Source organism: Trachemys scripta, chromosome 12, assembly GCF_013100865.1.
Source record: "Trachemys scripta elegans isolate TJP31775 chromosome 12, CAS_Tse_1.0, whole genome shotgun sequence".
NCBI classification, from domain to species: domain Eukaryota; kingdom Metazoa; phylum Chordata; order Testudines; family Emydidae; genus Trachemys; species Trachemys scripta.
The window spans coordinates 5,694,251-5,721,712 of record NC_048309.1 but is presented as its reverse complement, the minus strand read 5'-3'; the positions used below and the strand labels follow the sequence as shown (position 1 = coordinate 5,721,712).

The 27,462-nt window shown below is 43.1% G+C and overlaps 1 protein-coding gene across 6 annotated transcripts in view; it reads right to left on the bottom strand.

The window, feature by feature from the left end:
* Window positions 1–560: 560 nt before the first annotated feature.
* KCNQ2 (potassium voltage-gated channel subfamily Q member 2) overlaps window positions 561–27,462 on the bottom strand; it is a 114,808-nt gene continuing 87,906 nt past the window's right edge. For 3 of the 6 annotated variants that reach the window (XM_034787232.1, XM_034787235.1, XM_034787236.1), the window contains 6 exons: window positions 20,954–21,177; window positions 20,007–20,115; window positions 17,458–17,589; window positions 14,211–14,318; window positions 6,460–6,583; window positions 561–5,569 (listed from right to left, as the gene is read on the bottom strand). In XM_034787232.1, the coding sequence (XP_034643123.1) occupies window positions 4,832–5,569; window positions 6,460–6,583; window positions 14,211–14,318; window positions 17,458–17,589; window positions 20,007–20,115; window positions 20,954–21,177 (1,435 nt within the window). In that variant the 3' untranslated portion in view covers window positions 561–4,831. The remainder of the gene's footprint in view (window positions 5,570–6,459; window positions 6,584–14,210; window positions 14,319–17,457; window positions 17,590–20,006; window positions 20,116–20,953; window positions 21,178–27,462) is intronic. The other 3 variants (XM_034787228.1, XM_034787229.1, XM_034787230.1) reach the window with 1 other exon arrangement.

The following is a 27,462-nucleotide window of genomic DNA, read 5'->3' as shown; positions in this document are numbered from 1 at the left end:
TTTCTATCATGGCCCCTCTCAGTCTTCTCTTTTCCAAACTAAACAAACCCAATTCTTTCAGCCTTCCTTCATAGGTCATGTTCTCAAGACCTTTACTCATTCTTGTTGCTCTTCTCTGGACCCTCTCCAATTTCTCCACATCTTTCTTGAAATGCGGTGCCCAGATCTTGTTTTAATGACATTAGGTTTCTGACCAAACTGAAAGCCAAGTCATTCAAAATTGTAGGGCCAAATTCTATCTTTGAAACGTGTGTTTATTTGTCACTGACTTTGCCTGGTATACATCTCAGAGCAGACTATGGCCCACCAGTCTTGACTGCACTGGGAATTTACCCTGATCCCAGCCACTGAACATGAAGAGCCATGATTTGCACTGGCACGGCTTCCCTTTGCTTGAAGCATGGCTAAAATCAGAGCAAATTCTTCCTGTAGACAAGCCCATAGCTGCCACCGAGTCATTCCAGCAAGATGTAAAGCTGATGTTTCAGCCCTGACTTTAGATTTCCCCATTTGTTCCAATTATGCCAGAAATTTCAATGCTATTTAAATATTTTAATGTATTTTTTTTTATTTCTAATTGACTGGTAGGGGAAAAATCATTTTTAAAATGTCTAAATATCCCTATTTATCCTGCAAATAGAAATGACCCTGCTGAAGATACCTGAATCCATGAAGCTGCTTTAAAAATATTTTTTACATATCTGATTCATTACATGATTTGCCTAAGTACCTACAATGGCTCTCTGGGTCAAACAATATGTTTTTCATTAATTTCCTTGACATTTTTTGTTTGTTTAGAAATTAATGTTAAGAAAATAAGCCAGCAAGGACATTCACATACAAAATCTACATTTAAATAATGTTAAAGTCCTTTCCCAAATGTTGGGAAATTCAACTTTGGGCTGGTGCCTCCGCTCTTACATCGCAGGGCCATAGTCTCCAAAGGCCTGCTCTGGACTGAGCTTGTGATGTCTGCAACCTCAGTTCTTTGTCAGATGTGCACAAATTGCAAAAATTGCATTCTAACATGGACTTTGAACACCCCCAAATTCAGTATGGTTTCATACCCAGTTTTTTAACTGGCCCATTACAAAGATGGGGGACCTTTGCAACATTCAAAGCAAGATCTGGGACCAGATTTTGAAAACTTTCAAAGTTTCCTGGGGTTCAGATCCTGGGTTTTGTTTTAAGGACATTTCTTCTTCTGTATCCATGTGGACACACACACAGCTTCTGTATGCCCAAACAGACACGGTTGCCAATACCACAGGTGCAGGTAAGAAGGGCCATTGAAAATTTGGCTCACGGTTTGTCTGGAACAGTGTCATTAACTTTGAATTTCCTAGCTTTTCTTGGGTTTGTTCACAACTTAGCATATCCTAAAACTAGTGTCTGTGTTTGAGTGTACAGAGATTATATAGCTAGAAACACAGAGGTGCAACTGATGCTACACACACGCTAAGCAGCAGTGAGGCAGAGGGGAGAAGGTTTACTTTGCATTTCTCAGTGGAGGACATTTATGAGCCAAAAATCAAACCTTCTCTCCAAAAAATTAATGTTTCTCAACCATCAAACTGAGAAAATGTTGCATTACTGACTCTCCAGCAACTGCATATACAATGGGAGTGGGGGAAGGAATGGAGATAGAAGGATCATGTGAGGAGTCACGGGGAGGATTAGACTGGAATTTGCAATGAGAAAAACTATGTAGGTGCATGAGCAAAAAAACCATCAGTTAGGTCCAAATTCTGTTCTGAGTTACACCAGTGTAAATATGGAGGAAATCCACTGAAACTGAGCTGCGAGTTTTTCTTTGCTGTGTAGACGTACCCTAGGTTTACTTGCACGTGCAAAAGCACATGTGTTCCTCGCATTGGGTAACTGTTTACAGCTGAGCAGTCAGCTATGCAAATGCAGATTTTTGCATAAGTAAATGGAATCACCTGCAAATATCATGGGTGCATTTCTAGTGGTCCATTAGAAAATGCATCTCTGTGAGCCCCATTGGAGTTTGCCAACATTTTTGTGCTCCCCTATCTACACCCTTTTTTTGCACATTTAAATACAGCTGCAGGTGCAAAAGCCAGATTTACACATTCATTTGCAGCAATTTTCCATGTAAATGTAGCCTGTGGGCCACATCTTATGAAAGTCAGGCCAGGTGAGTTTAGAGAGAGCGTGGGAAGAAGCTGCCCTTTATAAATATGGATTTTAATGTATGATAGTTCCAAATTCAAAGCAAACACTCTTATTGAGGTTAGGTGTATCATACAATAATTGCTTTTAGTTAGATACATCATAGGAGCTACTCAGGATTCGGCATTCTAGAAGCAAAGGAAAGCTCCAGGCAGCTTGAGTGGGGAAGAAAGAATTGCAGAATATGGCAGGAATGGGGAGGAAGCTCTGGACCTGCAAAGGTCCCTCCTCTCTATCCTTGGAGACATAGATGCACAGGACCCCCTAAAAAGAGCAGGTTATCTTCCTCTCACTCATATGCTGAGGCTAATTGGATCTGAAGATTATACATCATTTCCCCCCACCACGCCCAGGCAAGTGCTGCATGTTGCCCCTGATTAGCTGTATACAAGAATTATTTTATTTTCCCTCCAGAAGCCGTAAAGACCCACCTCTTCAGTAGGGGATTTCCTGCCCTGGTGGGTGAATCTCACAGATTCAGAGACTTTAAGGCCAGAAAAGACCCATCATGATCGTCTTGTCTGACCTCCTTCACACTGCAGGCCATAAAACCTCCCCCACCCATGCCTGCAATAGGTAACCTCTGACTGAATTACTGAAGTCCTCAAATCTCATTTGAAAGACTTCACGTTATAGAGACTCTCATGGAATCACATTGAGTTCCTGGACAAGAGCTGTATGTTTCCCTCTAGGTGGTGTTTTATGGCTGCCAGATTGTGTGCAACCCCGCCCCCCACACACACACACTGATACCACTGAAATATAGTGTGATATGCCTAAATTTGTCTTTTCCCTCCTTAGTTTCCCAGGCTGCTTCTCCTAATGACCAGAAGGAACAAATACACCAGGTTTCTCCTTTCACCACCAGCAGGTCAACCTTGCAAAATGGAGGGATTGTATCTGTATTAGGTGCAGCAAGGCCTAAGGGAAATGGGGGCATGCCATATATTTGAAATATCATGAAAACTGCCCATTGACATTGGCAGGGGGGAGAGAGGGACACAAATAGCTGGCACAGTCCTGACTCAATTGCAGTTTTTCCCCTTCAGAAAACACGCAAGGTGTAGGGCTCTAGTTAAATGGGTGGATTTGGTGGACATGGCAACGGCTGTTGTGTAGCAGACCTAGCTGTGCATCCCATAATGCACCAGCAGATTTCCTATGACCCATCCCCTTGAGCGACCCCTGCAAGCTCTGTGACAGGAAAGGACCACTTTGTGACTTTGTTTTGGTCCTGAAAGAAACCTTCTGCATCATCAGTTTTCCCCCAGCTTTATGCACCAGTAACGATGCCATGATCTGGCTTTTCAAGAGGGAGAGAAAGAGAAAAAATAGAAAAACTTCCGCTGCCTGCATTTATGGATAAATACAGATCACAGGTGTATTAAAAAAAAAACAGGAGGAAACAAGGAAGCACCTCGGGTCTCAGCATGAAGGATCTAAACAAAGCAATGGAGAAGTCATAGCTTTGTGATCCGGGATGGGGTAGTGGAGGAAAGGAGGAAGGAACTTTGCTGGGAGTCTGGTGCATGCAAAAACATCCAGGCATAATGAGAACGCTGTACAAAATGGGCAATATTTTGAGTTACAGGGCCCGGCCGCTGCTGGTGCTCTCGTTCCTTGCCGTGATCTCGAGTAACGTCCCTCTCCCCATAGCTCTGTCTCTTGTGGCTGTACGTTCACCACAGTGCTGCTGGCAATATAAAAAATTACGAGAGCAACTTCAAGTTACTACACCCCCGTAGGTGGAATTATGGCTTCCCTTTCTGTACATTTTGGCAGATACATTATTAAATATAATACATGGTTTAAATGTAAAATGCCTTATCCCCAGTCCTATGTGGTGTTCCTCTTTGCCTTCAAAAACACATTTTGTGTCTTTGACCTTCCTCCTCCACCTAAGCCCCATGACAAATTTAATTTGAAAATCGTTCTGGTTCCAAATGGTGCCTGCTAACATTCTACCTCGACTCATCTTGACAGCATACGTCTGTCTTAGGGAATACCGTAACGTGAATGTAAACACCCCAATTTGACAAGAGCCAACTGGGCTTCCATGTATTATACAGTAATTACACTACATTCCTGAACGGTTAATGGAGGATCACGTTCCATAAATTCAAAAGTAATCATCATGTAACCTGGAATGTTTTACAAGACAGAAATAATCATGTATTTGCGGTGCAACTCCAAAGTATTTGACTGTGTAATCACCCAGTGTCAAGGTAAGGTAATTACCATGTAAAAGATACGTTCAGTCATCACTTAATCCCCCCACTGCCCCCAAAAAAACCTTGCAGGTGATATTTGTGCCCTGTACCCTAAAGGATTACCAAGAAATGTGGTTGCCTACCCTGTACTGTGACATCGTTTCACCTAATTATCTTAGAAAGATAGTATGAAAGAAATCCAGACACTTCAAGGCTCCGAATTATTCACCACAGTGGCCTCTTTCTACTGAATGCTGGCTCAGCGTCTGTCCCCAGAGTAAGCTGTAAGAAAATATCCACAAGCTAAGTATGTTCTGGAGTCATAAAACCTTAGCTGTAGATCTCCTCCAGAAGTTCGATGTGGGGACGGCATAAGTGGGCGGCTGGCCAGTGCGCTGACTTGGCTCAATAGATGTCAAAATGCTTCACTGTCTAGGGGCTGACCAGCCCATGTCACTGAAAGGTCCTTCACCTGTGGCTGATCTGGGAGGCGGGCCACAAGGTGTGCAGAGGTCAGAATCAGTGTCTGACTCTCCTTCTGCAATGTAGGGTCTGATTTTGGCACAGGGGGCCACTGCTGCATAGCAACCGTTGTTAAGGACGTCCAAATTTTCTTTGGACTGGGAAATGCTAAATCCACTAAAGGAGCGTTCCAGTTCCTCATGATCCACCGATGGGATGGAAATGGACGTGTCACTGTCTCTCAAGGCGCTGTCATGGTGTTTAGCTGTAATGTCTTCGTTCCTCAGGTACTCAGCACTGGCCCTATTCCCGCTACTGTAAGCGGACAAGGAGCGCTCATGTGAAGGTGGGGGTGGGATTCTTACCAAAGAGCCAGGATCTCCAACTGGGGAGGATCCATGGCTATGCCGCTGGTATGGCTGGTGCTGCCAGGACGTTGAAGGGGGACACGTGTTGGTTGGCATTGTTGGGGCTGGTGGTGCAGAGAAATTCTTTTGTCCCATTGAACTGGTGGACCTGATGATCTTGATGATGCAGCCATTTTTGTCCATGTGCTCCCGGCTTTCTTCTGGACTGTGGTAGGGTGGCGCCGGGTCTGGTTCTTTGGACCCAAAATAGGCTTCTGCTTCCGTTGGTGCGATACCCATCCGCTGCATGTAAATGTTCACCAGAAAGTCCAGCTTCTTCTCCATGGACAGAACCTGCAAAATGTCACACAGTTCCCTGTGCTGAGTGATGTCTGTGGACCAATACCCTCTATACAAAGAGCTCCACTCCTGTCCATGCTCGAATGGGGATCTGAATTTCATAGATGACCCCTTCCTACACTGGCACAAATTGGACTTCCTTGAACTTTGAGAGAGAGCTGGGATCCAAATCCAGTCTGAACTTTGGCAAGGGCCTCTCTGCTTTTATGGAAGATGGATTTTTAAAAATATTTGTAAGTTGTTGTACTCCAAAATCGTCAGTTAGTGCGTTGATTTGTTTCTGCAACGCCCTTTGTGTTTTCTTTAAGCAAGCGTAAATGCTTGTGAAATGTGACCGATTTCAATGGGGCTGGAGAACACTCAGCCCCAGGCCAGAGGTGCTCAGCACTTCATTGGGTCAGGCCCTTACAGTGTGTGTATGGGGACTTTGTGTGAGCCTTGTGCTCTGGAGTGAATTTCACCTTGAACGAGGCATGGATCCTGTGGCAATGAAAATCACACCCACGGCCTCACTTGAAGTTGTTTAGGTTAGACAGGGAACATTTCAAAGGCCCCGAGGTCACTTTGGAACCAATGATCTGTTTTCAAAAGGGACTTTGAGATTTGGGCTCCTAAGGACCTATGACTTTCAATGTGTCTTAGGCCCTTAAGGCTCAGATCCTCAAAAGTATTTTGGTGCCTATCTCCCAGGGGAGTTAGGTACTGACATACCTTTGAGTCTCTGGGCTTTAAGTACCGAAAGATCACTTTTACAAATAGGGTTTAAGCTGCTAAGTTATTTAGGCACCTTTGAAAAATCTTTCATCTATTCTTAATCTTAACTACTTTTAAAATCTCAACACACAACATGAACTTTTCCCTTATAAGAAACATCCCCCCCATACCTGCTTTTCAACTTTTCCAAGCCTGCCCATCATGCTTGGGTCTTCTGGAAGCTCCCCCTCTGCTGACCCTTTGGTTCGATCCTTGTCGGTCATTGATGTCCCTCGTCCAACAATCTGGTCCACTCTACCAGGAACAGAAACAACCCCCCCACCCAGAAAAGGCCGTTGAGTTAGTCAGATACATCAAGGAAACAGGACTCTGCTAGCTGCTGACTCTTTGTGGACAAAGCAACAACCTCTCTCCCAACGAGCACTCAAAATTACTCACACAACCAGGGAGAGGCAGCTAAGTGTTATCTTCGATGTAAACAAGTCGCTATATTTTCACAGTAGTATTAGCAGAGTTTGAAATCTATCAATTCTGTTTCTATAGATATAATCTGGCACGTTATGTTCAGTAAATTTGCCCACAGGGAAGAATTTCACTCTAAGCAGGGTTTCTACCAAATTAAATAGCATTGTATTTGTTACTGTTCATAATTTTGTTGTGAATAAAGTTGTCTGCCTGCTTTATCTAGATGAGATTCATGGTTTTCCACATCTTTACAGCCGAATCTTCTGCCTCTATAATAAATAATAATAAATTAATGGAGATATCCCATCTCTTAGAATTGGAAGGGACCTTGAAAGGTCATGGAGTCCAGCCCCCTGCTTTCACTAGCAGGACCAAGTACTGATTTTGCCCCAGATCCCTAAGTGGCCCCCTCAAGGATTAAACTCACAACCTTGGGTTTAGTAGGCCAATGCTCAAACCACTGAGCTATCCCTCCCCCCCACATAGTCATGTCCATCGAGATAAGAGTCTATAATTCAGCACTGGAATGGTTACATACCTTATTTGTAATCCCTTTTCCCCTGTCTAAGAATTTAAGGCTCCACATGGAAGGCGGAGGAGTCCATATAGGAAGTCACAAGCTAATTATATTTAATGCATCAAACCTAAATTTGCTCTATAGGTAATTAAACACGGGCATGTCCTGATCTAATAAAAACCAATAAGACATCTCCAAGCCGGGACATATTCTTAATCTTAACCCGATATATAGCCATCTCCCTAAACATAATCCTGGCAAACTTTACTCATGCATAATGTGCCAGAAGTGTAGGTGACAAAAAACAGATTAATTAATCTGGTTGAAACCAAGTTAGTTGTCTTGAGCAGGAATAAAAAATGCTTCTTATGCAGTTCTGCGGTGTGGGCAATGGATCCATGCACCAGTATGAGACAAAAAATGGGCTGAACGCAGACAGACAAAGGAAAATTAACAAACAAAACACAAGGAAAGGGATGAGACACAAGGCCATTTCCAACAACAGAGCAGTCTAGTTGGCTTTGCTTTTGTGTGTGTGTGGGGCGGGGGCTAGCTTCTTATACTTTTTTTTTTTTTTTTAAATAGAGGGTGAGATCATCAGTTGATATGTAGTAGCACAGCTCCCTGGACCATATTAGAGAGACAGCAGTTTATACTAGGTGAGGATCTGGCTCAGGGAGATAGGGAAGATGAGCACCTCATAGCCAAGGTAGCAAATATATATAAGCAAAAAATATTTGATCCAGGTGAACTGACTTAGGTAATCCTTTATTTAGGCAGAAATTTTCGGTACTACTGCTTCATCTATAAAGTAACGTCTGACCATTTACTTACATGGTGAGTACCATGCGCTATAATTACAAGGGTGAGTAACATACATGCCTTATTTCTGTGTCGTATGCAAAGTGCACGTTATTTACATTTATGAAGACTACCAAATCTTCAGCAGAAGCATGTAATTATCAACATGGTAAAATCCTACAAAAATGTTGTAACCATGTAAGCAAAGAGACATTTAACAGGAAAACTGGGGCTACCTTGATTTGGAATCAGAGGCCATGATGTAGTAAAGTCACACTCTGATCTCCTTCCCTGCATGTATAAACATGGAGACCCAGTAAAACAATAGTCGGGGCATGTCTTTAAAGAAGCTAAAAGTCTAATCACTCCTGATTATTTGGAGAGGTCAAGGAAAGAGGTTGCTTTCTTGTCCTGGTGTAACATCCTGATGTAGTCATTGTACTGGAAGACCTTTATTATTTTATTTGAAACCAAAACCAAAATGTCCTTCAATAATAATTGCCAACTAAGGAAATGAGAGAGAACAATTTGTAGTATGGAGGAAATTAAGGCAGCCCCACTGGGGTGCCTCAGAGCATGCGCTAACCCTAGAAATACTCTTTTGCTCTTATAACCCTGATCCAGAATTCACAGATGACAATGTAAGACTCCTATTGACTTCGATGCAAGTGACTTAAGTTAGCCAACTGTTCAAAGGAGGGAGTGAGGGGAAAGCCTGCAACTTCCTCCAAAACCAGCATTTGCCTACACCAGCTTACCAAAAAAGGGCTTAACACACAAGCAAATGAATGCACTATTTCCCAGCTGGTGTGCACAAATATTTGTCCTCCCCAATGGTATTTTTGTACGTGCATTGTTTGTGCATACAAGTGAGCCTCCACTTTTTTTTTTAAAGTGGCCCTTACATCTGAACATTTCTGATGAAAGGGAAAAGAGAATTATTTTATAGCCCTCGTGTTTCGTTTCCATTTTAGAAACGTTGTTTGGCTTCATTTGGTGAATTTGGTTACTAATGGCCATCAGGGACTTTCAGCATTGGTTATTAACAGGGTATTTTGCAGGCTGGCTGCTATGTAAATTTCCCAAATACATCTCTGCTTACATGTACACATCCTTGGCCTACAGCACCCTTTACTAGTCTAGTCTTAGCCCTGGTCTACACTGGGGGCTAGGAGGATAGATCTAAGTTACACAACTTCAGCTCCGTGAATAACGTAGCTGAAGTCAACATACTTAGATCTATTTACCGCAGTGTCTTCACCGTGGTGAGTCGACTGCTGCCGCTCCCCCGTCGACTCCGCCTGCACTTCTCGTGGCGCTGGAGTACAGGAGTCGACGGGAGAACGCTCGGGGGTTGATTTATCGCGTCTAGACTAGACACGATAAATCGATCCCCGCTGGATTGATCGCTGCCCGCCGATCCGGCGGGTAGAGTAGACATACCTGTAGGCTCTTGCAGGGCCCAGATTGTTAACTCTCCCCGTTGCATGGTGTTTTTACTGGGAAGTAACTGAGCCTGACCATAGTAATTTCTGTGTAATGCTTTCTCACCCAGATTTCTAGCAATGAAAGTTAGTGTTAGGATAGGATTTCTAAAGGGGCACATAAGGAAATTAGACAGCCAATTCCCACTGACCTTCAGTGGGAGTTAGTCCCCAATGCTTAAGGCACTTTTGAAAATCCCTTCACTTACGTATCACTAAGCCCCTTTTTCATTGTTTGTATTGCTGCTTTTTTTTTTTTTTTTTTCAGTTCAACTCCATGGGAAACTAGATGTGCACAAAGTTTCAACGATAAACCAGCACGCTAGGTCTTCTTTTAAACCTGCTATAAAATAAAATCAAAGGCATCAATTCCTAAAGGCAGGTGCCAGAGATGTGACCCAAAGTGTTGTGCGCCAACCCTTTGTGCACCCCACTTCCAGTAAATGAGCATTTCAACACCCAAGTCCGGTAATTATGTACCTAGCAATCCAGATGTCTGGGCAAATGCTGGATTGCAAGCCAAGGGCTGTGTGTGTGTGTGTGTGTGTGTGTGTGAGCATGGGTGTGTGCTTAAGGGGGCACCTTTCCCCCTCTTACATCCCTGTGCAGGAATCAGGCACAACTGCAGTCCCTGTGGTCATGTGAGTGCAGAAAAGGCTCCGTTGCCAGCATCCCTGGGGCACCCCACACAGGGCAGGAAGAGGAGTAGAGAACATGTTACACTTTCCTAAGGGGCAATGCAGGGTGAGCATTCTCACTGCTGCTGCAGGGAGAGGGGGGAATTCAGGAGGCCTCAGGCTTAACCTAAGGTGCACAATGTCTCCTGGGAGTTCCCCTGGAGCAGTGTGCTTCTGCACTAGCCCCAGGGAAAAGGCTTGTGCCATAAAGACACTATCTGGTCCCAAGTGGGTGCACTCACAAATTCCTGGGGATTTGTCTTAGGCATCAGCTTTGAAAAATCTGTCCCTTGCTTTAGATTTGTGACGAAAGAGGATCAAAAGATTGCTGATGCTACGTGACCTACGGTATCACCTGCTAGGTTTGCCTGGTCCTGCTGCACCTTTAGTTTGAAAAAGCTTTATTTATTATTAAATTTTAAATAATATCTTTCCTTCTTTTGAATGATACAGAAAAATGTAAAATTCTTGCATCAGCCATGGTGCAGTTTTTCTCATGCTTCATGCTTACAGTTCATGCAAAGAGGTGTGTCGAATGCCACCCTCCGGCCAGAAGCAGACATCAAAGGTCAAACGGCTCAAATGAGGAAAAAATGAAAAGTTTGGAAATATTTATTCAGTTTCTTTTTTTTTTTTTTTTTTTACACAATCCAGGCACAGACACCAAACCCCCTTCATCCATGTCACATGACTGGCTACTTAACTTCTGATTGGTTAATAGTATTTGTACAAGACATATTTAATCTAATAATACCAACTACGCATGTCTATACTGCTCAAAAATATAGCTGGGGCTACCTGGATTTTAAAGTAATTGTATCTTGAATCAGCTGAGCATTTGAAGTTCATGAGCATACAGTATGTGCTATATACTATAGGCTAAATTCTGCCCTCAGATACATGCTAGCAGTCCGTTGTCTTCTCTGTGAGCTATATACATGTATCTGAAGGCAGAATGTGGTACTTACACACCCTTGGGCTGCCAAATACAATCCAGTCGGTTAAGAGAGTTCATGTGACTTCCAATAGTTTGGAACCACTGTTCTTCTAGCTGACCAAAAGGTGGTTTTTATTTTATTTCATGTTTTTGTAATTGTCTGGCCATCGGTTGGCTGAAATGAGGACATGTGATGTAAAACAGAAGAAGCTCAATGCAGGGTGGCTCGGCTGCTGTGGCACATTTAGGGCAAAACCACCTCAGAGCTGGGGTGATTATCTTATCACCCACTTTGGGCCAAATCTGGGAGGTCTTACTCAGCTATAATGTTTGCTGTAGTTTTGCCTGAATAAGAATGTCTGGATTTGGGGCTTGAATCCTGCAGGGTGCTGAAAACTCTGGCCCCGATCCATCAAAGCACTCAAGCAGACGCTTAACTTTAAGCATCTAAGCAGTCCCCATTCACATAAGTGGGGCTATTCATGTCCTTAAAGTTAAGCCCGTGCTTAAGAGTTATGCTGGATTGGGGCCAGAATGCCCAGTACCCTTCAGGATTGAACTCTTTTTTCACTAGGAGGGTGGTGAAGCACTGGAATGGGTTACCTAGGGAGGTGGTGGAATCTCCTTCCTTAGAGGTTTTTAAGGTCGGGCTTGACAAAGCCCTGGCTGGGATGATTTAGTTGGGATTAGGTCCTGCTTTGAGCAGGGGGTTGGACTAGATGACCTCCTGAGGTCTCTTCCAACCCTGATATTCTATGATTCTATGATTCTTGGTCCTAGGGTCCATTTGGGACTCCTCTGCTGCTTTCTAAGGTTGTCAGCTGCACCCTAGTAAATAAAAACGATGGGGAAAATTAAATGAAAATGGGGCAATAAATACAAAATACCCCTAGGAGCCCCAGAGGGTAAAGCTCCATAATGCTGCAGGTAAGAATGGAATTATTTTCTGGTACTAAGGGTCAGAAATTGTTTATATAGCAGGAAAAAAAATCACCCCAAACAGTGACTGTTAATTTTAGCTCTGCAGTCAACTGAGGGAGGTCAAAGTTCCCTGCAAGCTAAAAATGGAAGCAAGTTATAAAAAAAATATTTCCCAAAGGGTATAATAGTGTTATGCATACAAACATCCTGTTTTCGGTTGCAGGAGTTATATGCTTGTGAAGGAGCAGTATTAGGCTAATACAAAATAGAATTTTTAACATATGGGAGATAATATTATGCCTTGGGTTGAATGAGTGACCTGGAAAGGATAATATAAATACCCTCAGTTTGGCATTTTGGGCATCCTCTCCCATTGTTGGTCATTTTTTCAATCTGCAAGGCAGTAATTTTAGTGTATTAACCTCCACTCTAGCCAAGATATTTTGTACATTGCACATAATACGTAGCTACAACTCTATACAATCTTTTTTTAAAGTGCATTTCAAAATATTGTTATGGCTGAGGAAACAATTTCATGTTTAAAAGCTGTTTTCAGGTCCTGAACTTTCAGAAACAACTGTTACCTTTTGGGTTGAAATTTCTCAAGCTAGACCTAAGTTCAAAGTGGGAGGTTTCTGCAAGGTGCAATCCAACTGGTTTTTTTCCATCTTTGAGTTAGCAGAGTGTGAATAAATAGGTTTGAAAAAAAATTCACACACATTTCTCAGGCACAGATAACTCAAAACAGCTTATATGGAAAACTACAGATCTGTCATGTATCTATGTATTTAGTTCTAAGTGAGGGCAAGCATATTTGGAAAAATATTTTGAAGGAATATCATAATTGTGTTTGAAAGCACCTTCCACCTGTGCACAGAATATGGCTTTCTACCAAATATATACATATGTATTCAGGTGTGATGCTCTAGATAAATGGGGAATATTTTGGTCAAAATGTTTGTCCCCATTCTTAAACCCACAGTTCACCTGTGAGTGTAACTCTGAGTATCAGAGGGGTAGCTGTGTTAGTCTGAATCTGTAAAAAGCAACAGAGGGTCCTGTGGCACCTTTAAGACTAACAGAAGTATTGGGAGCATAAGCTTTCGGGGTAAGAACCTCACTTCTTCAGATGCAAGAAGTGAGGTTCTTACCCACGAAAGCTTATGCTCCCAATACTTCTGTTAGTCTTAAAGGTGCCACAGGACCCTCTGTTGCTAAATCTGAGTAGTTACTTTGAACTATCTCATTGGGGTAACTACTCGTGTTTGTGCCTGCAACATATTTTGTTGGTGAAAGCTCACATAGGCGAGACCTCCCTCCAACTGAAAATGTGCATGTAACTGAGAACACACTGTTGTTTATTTCACTGATAAGACATACAGGAGTAAAATTTTCAAAATCACTGAATATTTTACCTAGAGTGAATCCTCAGTAATGTCAATAGTAAAATTCCCATTGATTTAAATGAGGCAAGGATTTGACAGAGAGTTTATTTTTGTACACATAATTAAGGATTCTTTTGAACACTCGGCCCAGCGTATGTAACATTTTTAGTGATACTATACATTTACTCTGGTCAATAGAGTTCGACCAGAGGTGAAAATGGTTCAGTGTATTTATTCACTTCCTTCCCTATAAATATGAAACACATTTGATTCTAATGTTGCCCACTGAAAAAAACATGGAATATGTTCATTTCAGTGAATATAGGTGGGTAGATACACAACACAGAGTGAGAAGTTTTCCATTCTTTAGTTAATCTTAATTTACCTCTTCTTCTAGATGAAAATAACAAATCTTGTTGCTTTTGAAGGTATTTTTGTAGTCTTTTATAATTGGCTGCAATATCACAACAAATTATGATTTTACCATCCCAAACAACTACTTGAGGAAGACTGAATAATGCTCACAGAAGAAATCAATGGTTGTACAATTTTTTTCCTTAGACTTGTCTTAGTGTGAAAACCCATCGCCAAAGTACATCCAAGGGATTTTGAGTTATATGTGTCAGCGAGCTGCCTTATTAAGTGATACATGCCGTCATATACCTGGCATGAAAGGGGTTTGACATTAAGCAAATGAAAAATCCAGAGAAAGCGCCATTTTGGTTAATCCTAACCTAGGCGAGTATTGGGGTGACTCTTTAGAAGAGAGCATGGGTCCTTTGGTTGGATACTTCTTATGCCGGGGAGTTGAAGGGGGCGGGGGACCCACAATCATATCTATCCTGGCAAAGTAAATAAGAAAAAAGACACCAGCAAAATGCATAATGAAGCAACACGTAGAAAAAACTTGGTCGGAAAGTTGCGGAAACATAAGGAACAACTAAAAAAATAAAAAATAAAAGACAGAGAGAGAGAGAGAGAATTGGAAAATATATTCTGCTCGAAACAGAATGCAGCATTATATTGCCTGATCGTTCGTGGTTAATGCCAAATCTTATCTGGCCAAACATAAGATTCATGGAACTGGGCATCAAAAGAACGTCACTGCTGCTTAAAATGGGAGTCACTCTGCATATATTAGGCAACATACTGTACACACTGGAATATATTTGCATATATGTGGCAATGTCCCATTGGAAATGTCAGATATAAGACAATATATATTCTCCTTTCTATTACAGTGATAGATAAAACATCCTCAGCAAGGTGTAAATGAAGTAGACTGTGGACTTGTACACTCAGTGAATGAAATGCATCCATGGTTGGAAAGGTGTTGGAAAGGGAGGTGAGCCAGGGACAGAATACCAAAAAGAACCAATTACAGACACGTCACAAGAGCAGTGACAGAGAGTTATGAATGATTAAAGAGAAAAGTGCATGTAAAGACCCCCACAAGTTTGCCTGAATAAAGATTTAACCCAACAAAACACTGGCCACAGAAGGCTAATGTTAAACATCATCACAAACTCACTCTCTCTCTCAGAGAGAGAACGTATTGTCTGGGTCCCTCATTGTTGCAGGGAGTATTAATCTATCATAGCTCTACACCGGTGGCAAATTGCATTGTCCCATTTCCCTGCCCCCCATACCAGCTCCACTGTGCTGATCAGCATGTTGTGGGGTGCACCCAAGTCTCGGCCTCTTCCCCAGCCATGCCCTGCTCATTCTCCACCAACCTGTTCTGGGGACGGGGGAGTAGGTGCGTGCATGAGATGAAGGTCCAGGTAGCCTACATGGGGCTCAAGGAGATAGTTTTACTGCTTCCTTCCTTCCCAGGATAGAAGGAAGTATAGTCTACGTCACAATCTGCCCCAATGATTACTGCATGTCACTGCACAGATGCAACTGAGAGGAGCATTTGGCCTTGTCTTTCAAAACAGCCACTCCCTGTTCCACCCAAAAATCAACGAGCCGCACAACTTTCTTTTTGGAACACACAATCTCAGAACAAGAAAAATGGAGGCAGGACTGGAGAACCTTGCCAGGGACAAGGTTCAGCTGAAGATCCCAAAAAGTATGGGTGCCTATCTAGATCTTCCCTAACCTAGACAGACTATTTTACTGTGCACACCTCGGCTGGAAATCTCAAAAGGAAAGATTTTACTCAAGTGATTTCATACTCTTACAGCTAAGCCTGGGCTTAAGTGCTTTGCTAGACACAGTGGGTTTGTGATACCAAGCTCAGTCCTGCTCTTCAAATGACTCTCACAATGACATGACGAATCAAGAATTAACTGGGAATATAGGTAACACACAGTATTCTGGCAACACAAGTACTTTTATGGGGGATATGAGGTAACAGACATTGATTTATCTCCAATTGTGGCTCCATCATTTAGATTTTGAAATTAAAGAACCAAGGACAATGTTCACTGTTTCCTGTCATATGCCTTATTCGTGCAAAGGACCCAATCTAATTCCTTTTGAAGTCAATGGAAAAATTTCCATTGGCTTCAATGGGGGTTGGAGAAAGACCCTTTTAGGCTGTAGAGAATCATCCACTTGAGCACCCATTTTTCATCTATAAGTTTGCAGAGGCAAATAGTTACATGACGTTACTTGGTTGTCTCTGCCTGATACACAGGCACAAGCAGTTAGTTAGGCATATAAGTGACATTCACTTTGACTGAAAGTAATTTAAGGTGCCTTGAGTTACATGTATCTACACATTGTAGGCCGCAAAGGGCAGGTTTTCTTAATTGACACGATTGAGGGTTATTTGTAAGGAGAGAGGGTAGAGTTCTTACTGTCAATGGCTTCTCTCATCCACGGTTCATAGGTTTGAATTCAAACTTTTTCTGAGGTAAAATAATTTGGGCGTTGGAGAGGAAGGGTGGAGTTTAAAGTATCTCTCTCTCTCTCCCTCCTTTTATACTCTTCCTAATGCTTCCTCTTCCATACAGTTTAAACACAAGGAGCTCGATCCTGTCCTGTGTTAGTGCATCCCCTTTATGCACTCCCTCGTCTACAAAACCAACTCAGTACCCTCGGACGGTTATACAGCGGATGCAGTTTAGTTCCTGTTTCACTGAGGCTACCCAGCTGGGCTGATATATTAAACTCCCATATTTTTAAGACATTCTTCCCCCATTCCCACCCAATCCAAACAGAGGTCAGACTCCTCCCACTTCCCAGGGCAGAAGCTGTAAAATAATTACAAGAGCCTCTCATACTGGAGCCATTTTTCTAATAGCTCCTTTATTCTTAACAAGAGGGCCAAAAATGGTACTTTCAAGGTAGCTCCTTTATTTTATTTCATTGCTGGAAAGGACACCCGATATGCCACACAGCCCCCCTGAATGGTGATGTCAAATCTTAAGTATCCAACAACAAAGCACTGAGACGTATGTTCCAAAATGCTTCTGAAAGATTTACGTACACCCCGGTCTGCTCTTTGACCACATGCTGGGCCACAGTGAGGGAAGTTCTTCACATATTCTCTGGTAATGGCTGAAATGTGAACAACCAGCTTGTGTGTGTGGAGTGGGATGGGGAAGGGGAGAGGGCAGGATCCTTCAGTAAGGATTCTCTGGTGGTGCCATGGTATGGGAAGTAACACAGGTTTATTGGCACAAGGAGATGGAACAGAGTTTGCTTCTGTTTCATAACAGAGCCTCAGGCTGTTTCTGGAGCCTGTCTAGCACCCTTACCCAGAATGCACAGCTCCCTCCCCTAGACTGGACACTAGAAATAAGGGGCACTATAAAACTAATCTGTCCTCCCGGCACTCTGTGCCAAAAATTCACCCCATGTGGCCACCTCACAACCAGACGTCATTCAGAAATCCATTGTTTTCCATTACGCTTTTTCTTAGAAAGAAAAATAGGATGTGGCTGTTTAAAGAAAGGACTTTATCTTAACCCCCTCACTCCTATCATCCACCACTGGGATGCTATCACAACAAACAGTGGAGTCTCTTGCCTGGACTGGAGATTTTTAATCCGGGAGAGCATGTCCAAGTGACCGGCTGAATACTGCTCGATGACATCCATCACATCGTAAGGCCGAAGGCTCTCCTTGAACTTCCGTTTGGAAACAAGGAATTTCATGATGCTAGGGGAGAGAGAAAGGAAAAAATAGATTCCCCATGCTGGAGCCGTGTGCTGTAGAGTGACAGGCATGCCAATGCTGCAGAGAGCTACTTGGGAGTCAGAGCGGAAGAAGACATTTGAAAAGCTAACACTGTCTGAGGCTACTTTAGATAAAGCAAAGAGAACCAAAGCTCAAGCTGTAGGGCTCCAAACGCTTCCAGGGCTGCTGGTCTCACTAGCCAGGTTGGTGGAAAATCTTTCAGGTAGGGGAGGAGCCACAATAATGCGCAGCATCCACAACCCCCAGCTTGCCCCACTGCAGATCTTGGGGGCAGACTGGACCAACCCAGCTGACCAAGGATAGGGTTCGATCGGGGCACACAGAGAAGGTGCTGATTCAGTGCCTCTCCTAGGTGGCCACAGCAATTTAAAGATGCTCCCCCTGGCAGAAGTCCCATAGTAGCAGTCAACCCTCCCAGCCCAGAGGTGTGCAAATGGTAATCCCCAATGCCTCAAAGCTGTCTATGCTGTGGGTTAAGGTATCTAGGACGGGGAAAGGGTCAGCGTTTTCTTGAGGCTCTGTGCTTGCTTTAATATCCTCCTTATGCCTTTCATGCTGATGCCAGCAGGAAGCACAGATCCAGCCCCCCCCAAAAGTTAATAATTGGACAATATTCTCTGGTGGGTGTGTATTTTTTCCTGCTTATTCTTCAATCCTCATGCGGGGCAGCAATGCATTTAGTGGGGCGGGGAAACGGCATCTATATATCCCTGCCTCACCGAGGATTGAAGCTCAACTCCCCAACACAGCAAAGGGCCCACTCATAATCCAAGCAGTACAGAAGGGCAAAGCCCTTGGTATTTGGATGGTGCACGTTAGGTGGGGGTTCCCATTATCTGAATACTGTCTAGATCTCAGATATGAGCCGAATAAGAATAATAGGCCACCCCTTAGCCACACAACTTTCCTCTCCTAACAACAAGCCCTGTGCTTCTCTTTCTGCGCTTACCTTTAGCCATTTTCTGAGGAGAGACTGATTTTTCAACCCCTCCCAGAAAATTCTGCGGGAAAATGGCTCCTCATTTAAGGCAATGGAGAGAAGTGGGACAGACAGCTACTAGGTTTCTATCAGTAAATGGCTGAAAGTAATGGAGCAACCTGGGCCTGTGTGGGGTGGGAGTGGCAGGGGCCTCTGGGAAAGAAAGGGAATGGCTATCCCCTCCTGACCTGGATTGCTTTCCTCAGCCTCTGATGGAAGCCTCCTGTAAAGACAGGATATAGTGACAAAGGGTGCCAGATGGTTAGGACATGAGCTCCAGTGGTTCCCAATGGCTCAGAAAAAAACTTCCTGAGCTGGAGGGCATGTATTATACTGGGTGATCTTGTCTGAGTGTGCATGCCTACCTCACTGATCTCTAGGTGCCAGATGACTAGAGGCTATCTTAATATTGTTATTACTATAGCTAATAGAGATTATCATTTAGGGTGAGTCAGAGGAGCCCATGGTTTTGAAGCCCAGGGGCCTGTGTCCCCTCCCCAGAGCTGCACGTGTGTGTTGTAGATGATGACTCTTATGTCTGGATCTGTGCAAATGGCCCATTGGCAACATGGTGGGTGAATTCCAATGTTTTCACTTCTTGAACCTTGCCACTCTCGAGGTGCCCCCAAGGCGCTGTTCTAAAGCTACTCCCACAGTCCTTCCAACAAGAGGAGGCTGGGTCTCAGAATAAGACCTGGATCCTCTAGGTGGCAATTCTGTTTGCCAGGGCGTAGGTCACCGGACCGACATCTTGACTGAACCACACAGGAGAGGAGTGGAGATGAACACTGGTTCTAGCACCCAGGCCCCAAACAATAAGTTTGGCTCTGGATCCAGAGTGTAGCTGAATCCTCCAGCTCTGTGAGGAGGAGGAATACCAGTGCTAGACACGGCCAGATTTTGGGGATGTTCAGCCTAGGATCCAAATTCAAAGTGTGTGGCTTATAGAGAGGGGTAGGCCAGCTGGACCCACCAGTGTAAGTGGGGATTTAGATAAGCATTTTGTGTCCATACTTCTGACAGCTAAAAAGGACAACATAACCCCGGTGCCCTTCGGTCCGTCAGACTCATGTGTCCTCTCTCCATCCGGTTTTGTAAATGTCAGCATTTAACCACGAAGCGAGCGATATGATTTGGAAGTAACACTGTTGGGGTGTTTCCCCATTTCTCCCTTTACTCCTCCTCCAAGCAAAAACTGTTTTCCCCGCTTAGCTTTATACAAAGGAAAACAGAGCACCGGGGGGAGGGGGGGGGGATCCAGCCAGCAGCAATGGGATTTGTGCATTATTCAATGCTGCTTGGTTTACAAATACCCTTATTATTTATTTTCCTTTAACATTTCACCATGTAGGGAGGCCTCTCCATCCTCCTTCCTCCCCTCCTCCTTTTCCTTTCTTACCACACTGCCCTGATGCTGACTTTAAGTCCTGGCGTTAAATCTTCCGTCACAAACTCGCAGTTGCAGCTTTTGTTATCATCGGGAATGTCTTCTCCAGGGAGGCTTGCTTCTGGGTTTAAAAGAAAGAAAGAAAAAGAGAATCCACAGCTAATCATTGCAGCAGGAGGAATGGGAGCGTCAGACTCCAGAAGTGAGCACATGGAAGACATAAATGGCATGTTACCTTTGCATCTTAACAAAAGCTTTCTCTCCCTCTGAGCTAGGCTAAGACGACATCTGATACCACCAGTTTCAGTCCCTATCTGTCTTTAAGGGCAACACATAACTGAATCCTCTTTCCTCTCCCACCCCAGCATCTTCATGTGGCTAAAACAATACCTTATGACGTGCTAATAAGGGAGAGAACGAAACAGATCAGTAAGTCTTGATGTTTCAAATCCCCTTCACCTCCTCCAAACTGGCTGAGCCAGTAAGGATCCTGTTTAAATGAGCTGCCTATTATTAAAATCTTCAAGTAAGAGTAAGAATCACTGGATATAGATTCTCCAACTTCCCCTGCTACTGGGTAATCGGTATCTGATCCCTTTCGTGGTGGGCACATAGATGGTTGGAGACAAAGAGATATGCACAGAATATCCAAAGACAACTCTTGATCAAATTATTCTGAGAAGCTTAAATATCTAAATCAGAAGGTAAATAATTTAAGGATCAAAACCCCCATATTTCCTATGTGAAGCTGAATGCCTTATACTGTACCAAGTAATGGAGACATCCTTATTGACTATCTGCTGGATTCACACCTGCCAGCAAAATTCCTGTTGTGGCAGCACCATGCAGATCTTCCACCCAAGCGCTGACCCAGCCTGACCCCACTTAGCCTGGGAGGAAACCAACAGGATGGCAGTCCATGGTGACAAGGCAAAATGGCTGCCCTCAGAAGCTCTCACCTTCAGAGTTCTGTCGAGATGCAGCTCCCTTGATCCGGAATGCTTGCCGGGCTCGGCTCCGGTCTCCAAAGCTCCAACTTTTGGGCACTTTGCTCGGGCTATCTTCAATGCTCTGATCAGCGCTGGGGGATCTCCGGAGGCTCTGAGCCTGTGGAGAGCTTTTCCCTTTAGTTCCAGAACCTCGGGGACTGGAGAAGACACGGTCTTTCAAGCTGACCTTCTGACTATTCATGGAAACAAATTGAAACAAAGACAAAAAGGAGACAGCAGGGGGAGTCACTCTAGAAACCGCACGTCCCTTCCCCTTCAGTCCTTAGAAACCCACGGCATTACAAAGCAGCAGTGAGATGTGTCCAGTTTTTATTTTTTTAGAGCATTTCAGAATGGTTTCCATCATCGTGAATGAAATGCGAGGGATCGTTAATTAGGAAAAAAAATAATGGAAGTTTAAACAGAAACCCCTCCTATTATTAGAGGGCTTGCTGAACAGAATGGCATGAAACAATGATGTCAATGGTTCCTTACATCATTTATTGGTTCCTATCATGAGTTATGATGCTTTTTTCCACAGTTTCCATCAAAAATCCTTTTTCGATAAGAAAATATTAACAAAAGTTTACCAAAAATGTTTCAAAGTAAAGTTAAAAAGCTATTTATGCCTTTTCAGGCCAGTCACCTGTCTCTTTTCCCCTTCCGCTCACGCCATCTTTTCTACCGACTGAAAAAGTTCTCAAGCCCTTTTCTATCCTCAGGTTAAAATAAAAATCTTTTTCTGTTCACATAATGAATATTAACAACACAGTTGTGAATTAAAATCCTAATAAGGATTTGAGGTTAAAAAGCACTTGCATATTTACTAGGGCTGCTCAAATATTTGCAGCAAAATTGGAATACTTCAAAATCTGAGATGTTTGCACTTAATTGCAATTTCTTTAAAATGATCCAATTTTATTGCAAAATATTCTGGTTTTTGCTTGAAAACCATCCTGTTTTTGGAGTAAAGATGATTCCCGTTGATAAACAGTCTTATTGTGGAGCCAAACCTCTCTATTTTCAAATTTATGAATTCTGAAATTTCAAATGAAGATGATGAATTTTCACATGAAACTTGCAAAAAATGATTTTGTGAAACCTTATGAAAGGGACAAAACTTGATAATTGCAACATTCCCAGGAACAAAACTGAAAATATTTTTAGTTTTGCATAGACCTAATATTTGCCAAATGCCAACTGATTATTAACAGAAGATATTTATTGAGAATAGATAACTACTATAAAGCACTTCCTCATTTATCCAATATTTTATATGAATGTAAATTCAAGCCTGAGTAAAGTTCAGACGTAATTTCCAAGTGGTTTCTACCACAATAACAGTTAACATTCTGCACTGGAACATCTTACAAACTCAGCAGCAGAGGTGCAATGAACTGACTGAATCAAGGCGCTGATTATGCTTAGGAAAGTGACTCAGAGAGAAGGGTATTGTGGGAACTTATCCTATCTCAATGACTTCTAGGTCAAACTTGCTTAGTTAAAGTAGCAAAGATTTATTTTTTCTAGCTGTCAGTGCCGCCACCTCAGATCTAAGAAATAAGCTGCCTCTTATTTCATCGTTAATAATAAAGAATCTGCAGTTACAATATAGCTGTGGATATGTGAGACAGCTTTATCGGCTGCACTGCGCTGCCAGGAGCATTTGGTTTTGTCAGTAAAGGAACCAGAGACACAGGGAGCAGATCCGTTGTGCTATTTTTACATAGTCGCTTTATAGTGTGAAACCTCATTGTACAGACTGATCAAAATGCTTAACTAGAACTCTAATTCTAAGAGCAAAACACAGGTGCCCTAAATTAGAGGCACAGGAGACGCTACTTTTTAAATCTGATCCTAAATGAAGGGTGTTCTTGTAGCCTATTCATTTGCAAGGCTCATTTGTGTTATATGTACAGTTCGAATTTCTTTATTCTACAAGGTCTGTTTAAATATTTTATCTGACAAAGTCTGCCAAAAGCTAAAATCCAGAATTCAATCGTATCTCTTAGCGCTTCATCCTGAGAGGTGCTGCATACCTGAATTGGTTTTCTTGAGAATTGTGCATGCTCAGCATGTAAAGATTGTTTATCCCTAAGAACGGCCATACTGGGTCAGATCAAAGGTCCATCTAGCCCAGGGGTCGGCAACGTTCGGCACGCGGCTCGCCAGGGTAAGCACCCTAGGGGGCCGGGCCAGTTTATTTACCTGCTGACGCGGCAGGTTCGGCCGATCGCGGCCCCGACTCGCCACGGTTCGCCGTCCCGGGCCAAGGGGGTTGGCAGGAAGCGGCGCGGGTGAGGGATGTGCTGGCCGTGGCTTCCCGCTGCCCCCATTGGCCCTGGACAGTGAACCGCGGCCAGTGGGGGCCGCGATCGGCCGAACCTGCCGCGTCAGCAGGTAAATAAACTGGCCCGGCCCGCTAGGGTGCTTACCCGGGCGAACCACGTGCCGAACGTTGCCGACCCCTGATCTAGCCCAATATCCTGTCTTCCGACAGTAGCCAATGCCAGGTGCCTCAGAGGGAATGCACAGAACAGGTAATCATCAAGTGATCCATCCCCTGTCGCCCATTCCCAGCTTCTGGCAAACAGAAGCTAGGGAAATCATCCCTGCCCATGCTGGTTAATAGTCATTGATGGACCTATCCTCCATGAACTTATCCAGTTCTTTTTTGAACCCTGTTATAGCCTTAGCCTTCACAACATCCTCTGGCAAGGAGTTCCACAGGTTGATTGTGTGCTGTGTGAAAAAATACTTTCCTTTGTTTGTTTTAAACCTGCTGCCTATTAATTTCTTTTGGTGCCCCCTAGTTCTTGTGTTATGAGAAGGAGTAAATAACATTTCCTTATTTACTTTCTCCACACCAGTCATGATTTTATAGACCTCTATCATGTTCCCCCTTAGTCGTCTCTTTTCCAAGCTGAAAATTCCCAGTCTTATTAATCTCTCCTCAGAGGGAAGCTGTTCCATACCCCTAATCATTTTTGTTGCCCTTTTCTGAACCTTTTCCAATTCCAATATATCTTTTTTGAGATGGGGCAACCACATCTGCATGCAGTATTCAAGATGTGGGCGTATCATGGATTTATATAGAGGCAATATGATATTTTCTGTCTTATTTCTATCCTTTTCTTAATGATGCCCAACATTCTGTTCGCATTTTTGACTGCCGCTGCACATTGAGTGGATGTTTTAGAGAACTATCCACAATGACTCCAAGATCTCTTTCTTGCATGGTAACAGTTAATTTAGACCCCATCATTTTATATGTATAGTTGGGATTATGTTTTCCAATGTGGATTACTTTGCATTTAATTTTATCTGCCATTTTGTTGCCCAGTCACCCTGTTTTGTGAGATCCTTTTATAGCTCTTTGCAGTCTGCCTGGGATTTAATTATCCATCACTGAATAAAACTGGGCCTTTATTCTGGTTGCCCCAATCCCATTTCCCAAGTAAATGTGTTGCAAAAGATTCCATGAACTAAGGATGGCAAATCAGAAAGTACTGAATTTCCTACAGAACATGAGAGAGAGGAATTTCATATTAAGACATCACAAGGTGCAATATTTTACTCATTAAAAATATCACTTATGAATCTGAGGAACATTTAAATCCATTCAGGTCTGATCCCTGAGTACTCAAACTCTCGACATTTGGAATGCCTCCAACATTCCTTTGTATTAAACAAACAAACAAACATTAACAATAAAGACAACATTGGTAATCCATTACGGTTTTCCTTCTGCCATGCAATTTTTTCAATGTAAAAGCTGACTAGAATCTGCATGCAGACACAGGCCCTGCAGTGGAAAATGCAGTTGAGAGGCGGCCGGAGCAGGGGAGGGAAGAATGCAAAAGAAAAGCAAATGCTTTCAGCTAATCTAAGATCATGTCCTCATCCAAGCAGAACGTCATGCAAGGTGAGGTGCAGTGTGTCAGAGAAGTGATACCTAGATGCCAACCACGCAGATGGTAGATGGACATTATTTGGTAGTACAGTATGTGCGTTGAGTGGAAGGAATAGTTATCCCAACACACACAACTGCAAGAAAGGAGGCTTGTAACTGTGACACTTGCATGAACTGAGGGAGAATGGGACATTCGTTCTGCCTGTTCTAAGGGGAAGGGAGGATAAAGCGAATCACAAGGTTTTGTAACCTTTACCAAAATCTATGGGAAATAATAATAGAATCAGATGGTCTGGTTGGTTCCTGTATCAAAATGAGGTAGCTACTCTTGGTTAATATTTGTTTAAAACCCATTTTTTTTATTATTAAAACAAAAATCCTACAGCATTACTGCACGGACTTAAATGAGAATTTGCTCAGCGTTTAACCTGAATCCAGTGAAGGGTGGAAATGTATAATTTACCTTTTCTCTGCTACTGAAATGTGCTTTTACTTTCTAAGGCAGATTCCTAGCAAACATCTACTCCAATAAATGAAAGTTCATACCTCACTAGCGCACTTAGGGGCCCAATCCAAATTCCAGTGAAGTTAATGGAAAGACTCCCACTGACTTCATCAGGCTTTGGATTGGGACCGTCTGGCATGTGATGGTTACAACATTCACCAGAAAAGTGGTTAAGAACTAACCCTCTGTGTACATACACAACACAGAACAGTTGGTTGACACACAATGTGTTTATGGATATTGATGGTTTAAGTTCTTGTTGGAAATCTCCTGGGTTTTGTGGGTTCATTTCATAGCCTTAGCAATCTCCTGATGTTCTGTTGTTGCATTCCCTTACTCATTCCTGATTCACAGTAATTTTGGATCAATAAAAATGACAACCTACTTGTTTTTGTCAAGTATTTGAAATTGCTTCATTTTCTCCTTTTGCCTGCATATAGCAAAACTGATCAATACCATCCAGTATGCAGTGTTGTTGTAGCCATGTTGGTCCCAGGATATTAGAGAGACAAGATGGGTGAGGTGATATCTTTTATTGGACCAACTTCTGGTTGGTTAGAGAAACAAGAAGTTGGTCCAATAAAAGAAAGCTCACCCACCTTGCCTCTCCAATACCATCCTGGACTAAATAGTCATTTATATACGAACTCAGCTGGCAATAATATTTGTTCTACTGAACAGTATATCCAGGAGAGGGAGGGAGAGAGAGAGCAAGGAAGATTGTCCTGCTGGAAATGGGGCGGTTGTTCAATCCACAGTTTGTGCCGAGTTCACGGCCTGTCAGACCAGTTTGTTAAAAGTAGGCAGAACTGCTGAGATTGAAATAATAGCCATTGTTGACCACCAGGTTTCTGGTGTGAATAATGGGTAGAAGCCAACTGCTGAAAAGATCAAAGAAAGAAGACGTGGGTACACAATGCTTGCCCTGGCTGGCTTAGAATTCAAAAGAGGACAAAAATTCATGCCTGGAGTATCTCCATTGGCTTCCACAGAGTTAGAGCAGGGGTGAATATAGCCCAGGGAACAGAGGAGAAGCAGGGCTCACAGAGTAAAAATTCCAAGTAGAATGTGGAAGGAAATCACCCTTTCCCCTGCTATAACCTGAGCGGGCGGCAATGCTCATACTGGGGTGACTATCTTCATACCTACAGCGCTGAGTTTGAAATAACTGAAAATGCTCGAGCTGCAATGGTGCCTGAGGCCCAAATATTTGAAGGTATTTAGGCATTGCTGCGCTCAGTGCCAGAAGGCCTCACTGATTTAGGAGCCTGTATCTCATTTTCAAAAGGGATTTAGGCACTTAGGAGCTAAAATCCCACTGAGAGTCACTACAATGCTACCTACGCCCTGGAGACCAGACAGAGAGCAGGGAAGCCAGAGAAGAAACACTCTAGAAATGCATCTGGCTCTTGTAGTGAATCAGGAAACCTATTTAACCCTGTGGTTAGGTATTTTTAAAATACTGCTGACTTTTTCCGCTGTTCTCCACCTCGGCGGTTTCTAGCACACAGCTTTTGTCCCTTGTGTTTTTTTTGGCAGCTAGAACTAGTATTGGAGAGGACATTCTAGAATGCACTATTGCATGACTGAGAATCTTCTAGAAAGTCCTGACACCATCTGCTCTTTGCCAGTTAAGCCAGGTTTGTGCCTGTTTTGCATTGCTGGAACAGTGATAAGCCTTCAGAGCACATCAGCAAATCTCACCTATTCTTTATTCAACCAGAATCACCTAAACTACTGTATAGAAAAATCCTAAATTCCATTTCAGGCATCCCCCCATGCTACCCCATTGTTCTGCAAACACCCCTTGTCCATTATCAGTCCACACATCATTTCCTCCTATGATTGGTAAGAACATCTTTCTTGCTCCACTCTGTCAGGGTAGACTCCAAATACGTCTTCCCCTTCTACAAAACAAAATATGGCATCAATGATTGATGCAAATAATAAAAAAAGATCTAGCTATACCAAAGACCAAGATTCCTTTATGGCTCTAAGTCCCCAATTCTTGGAGACTCCCTCTTGAGATCTTGTATAGATTTGGAAGGATCCTCAGTTAAT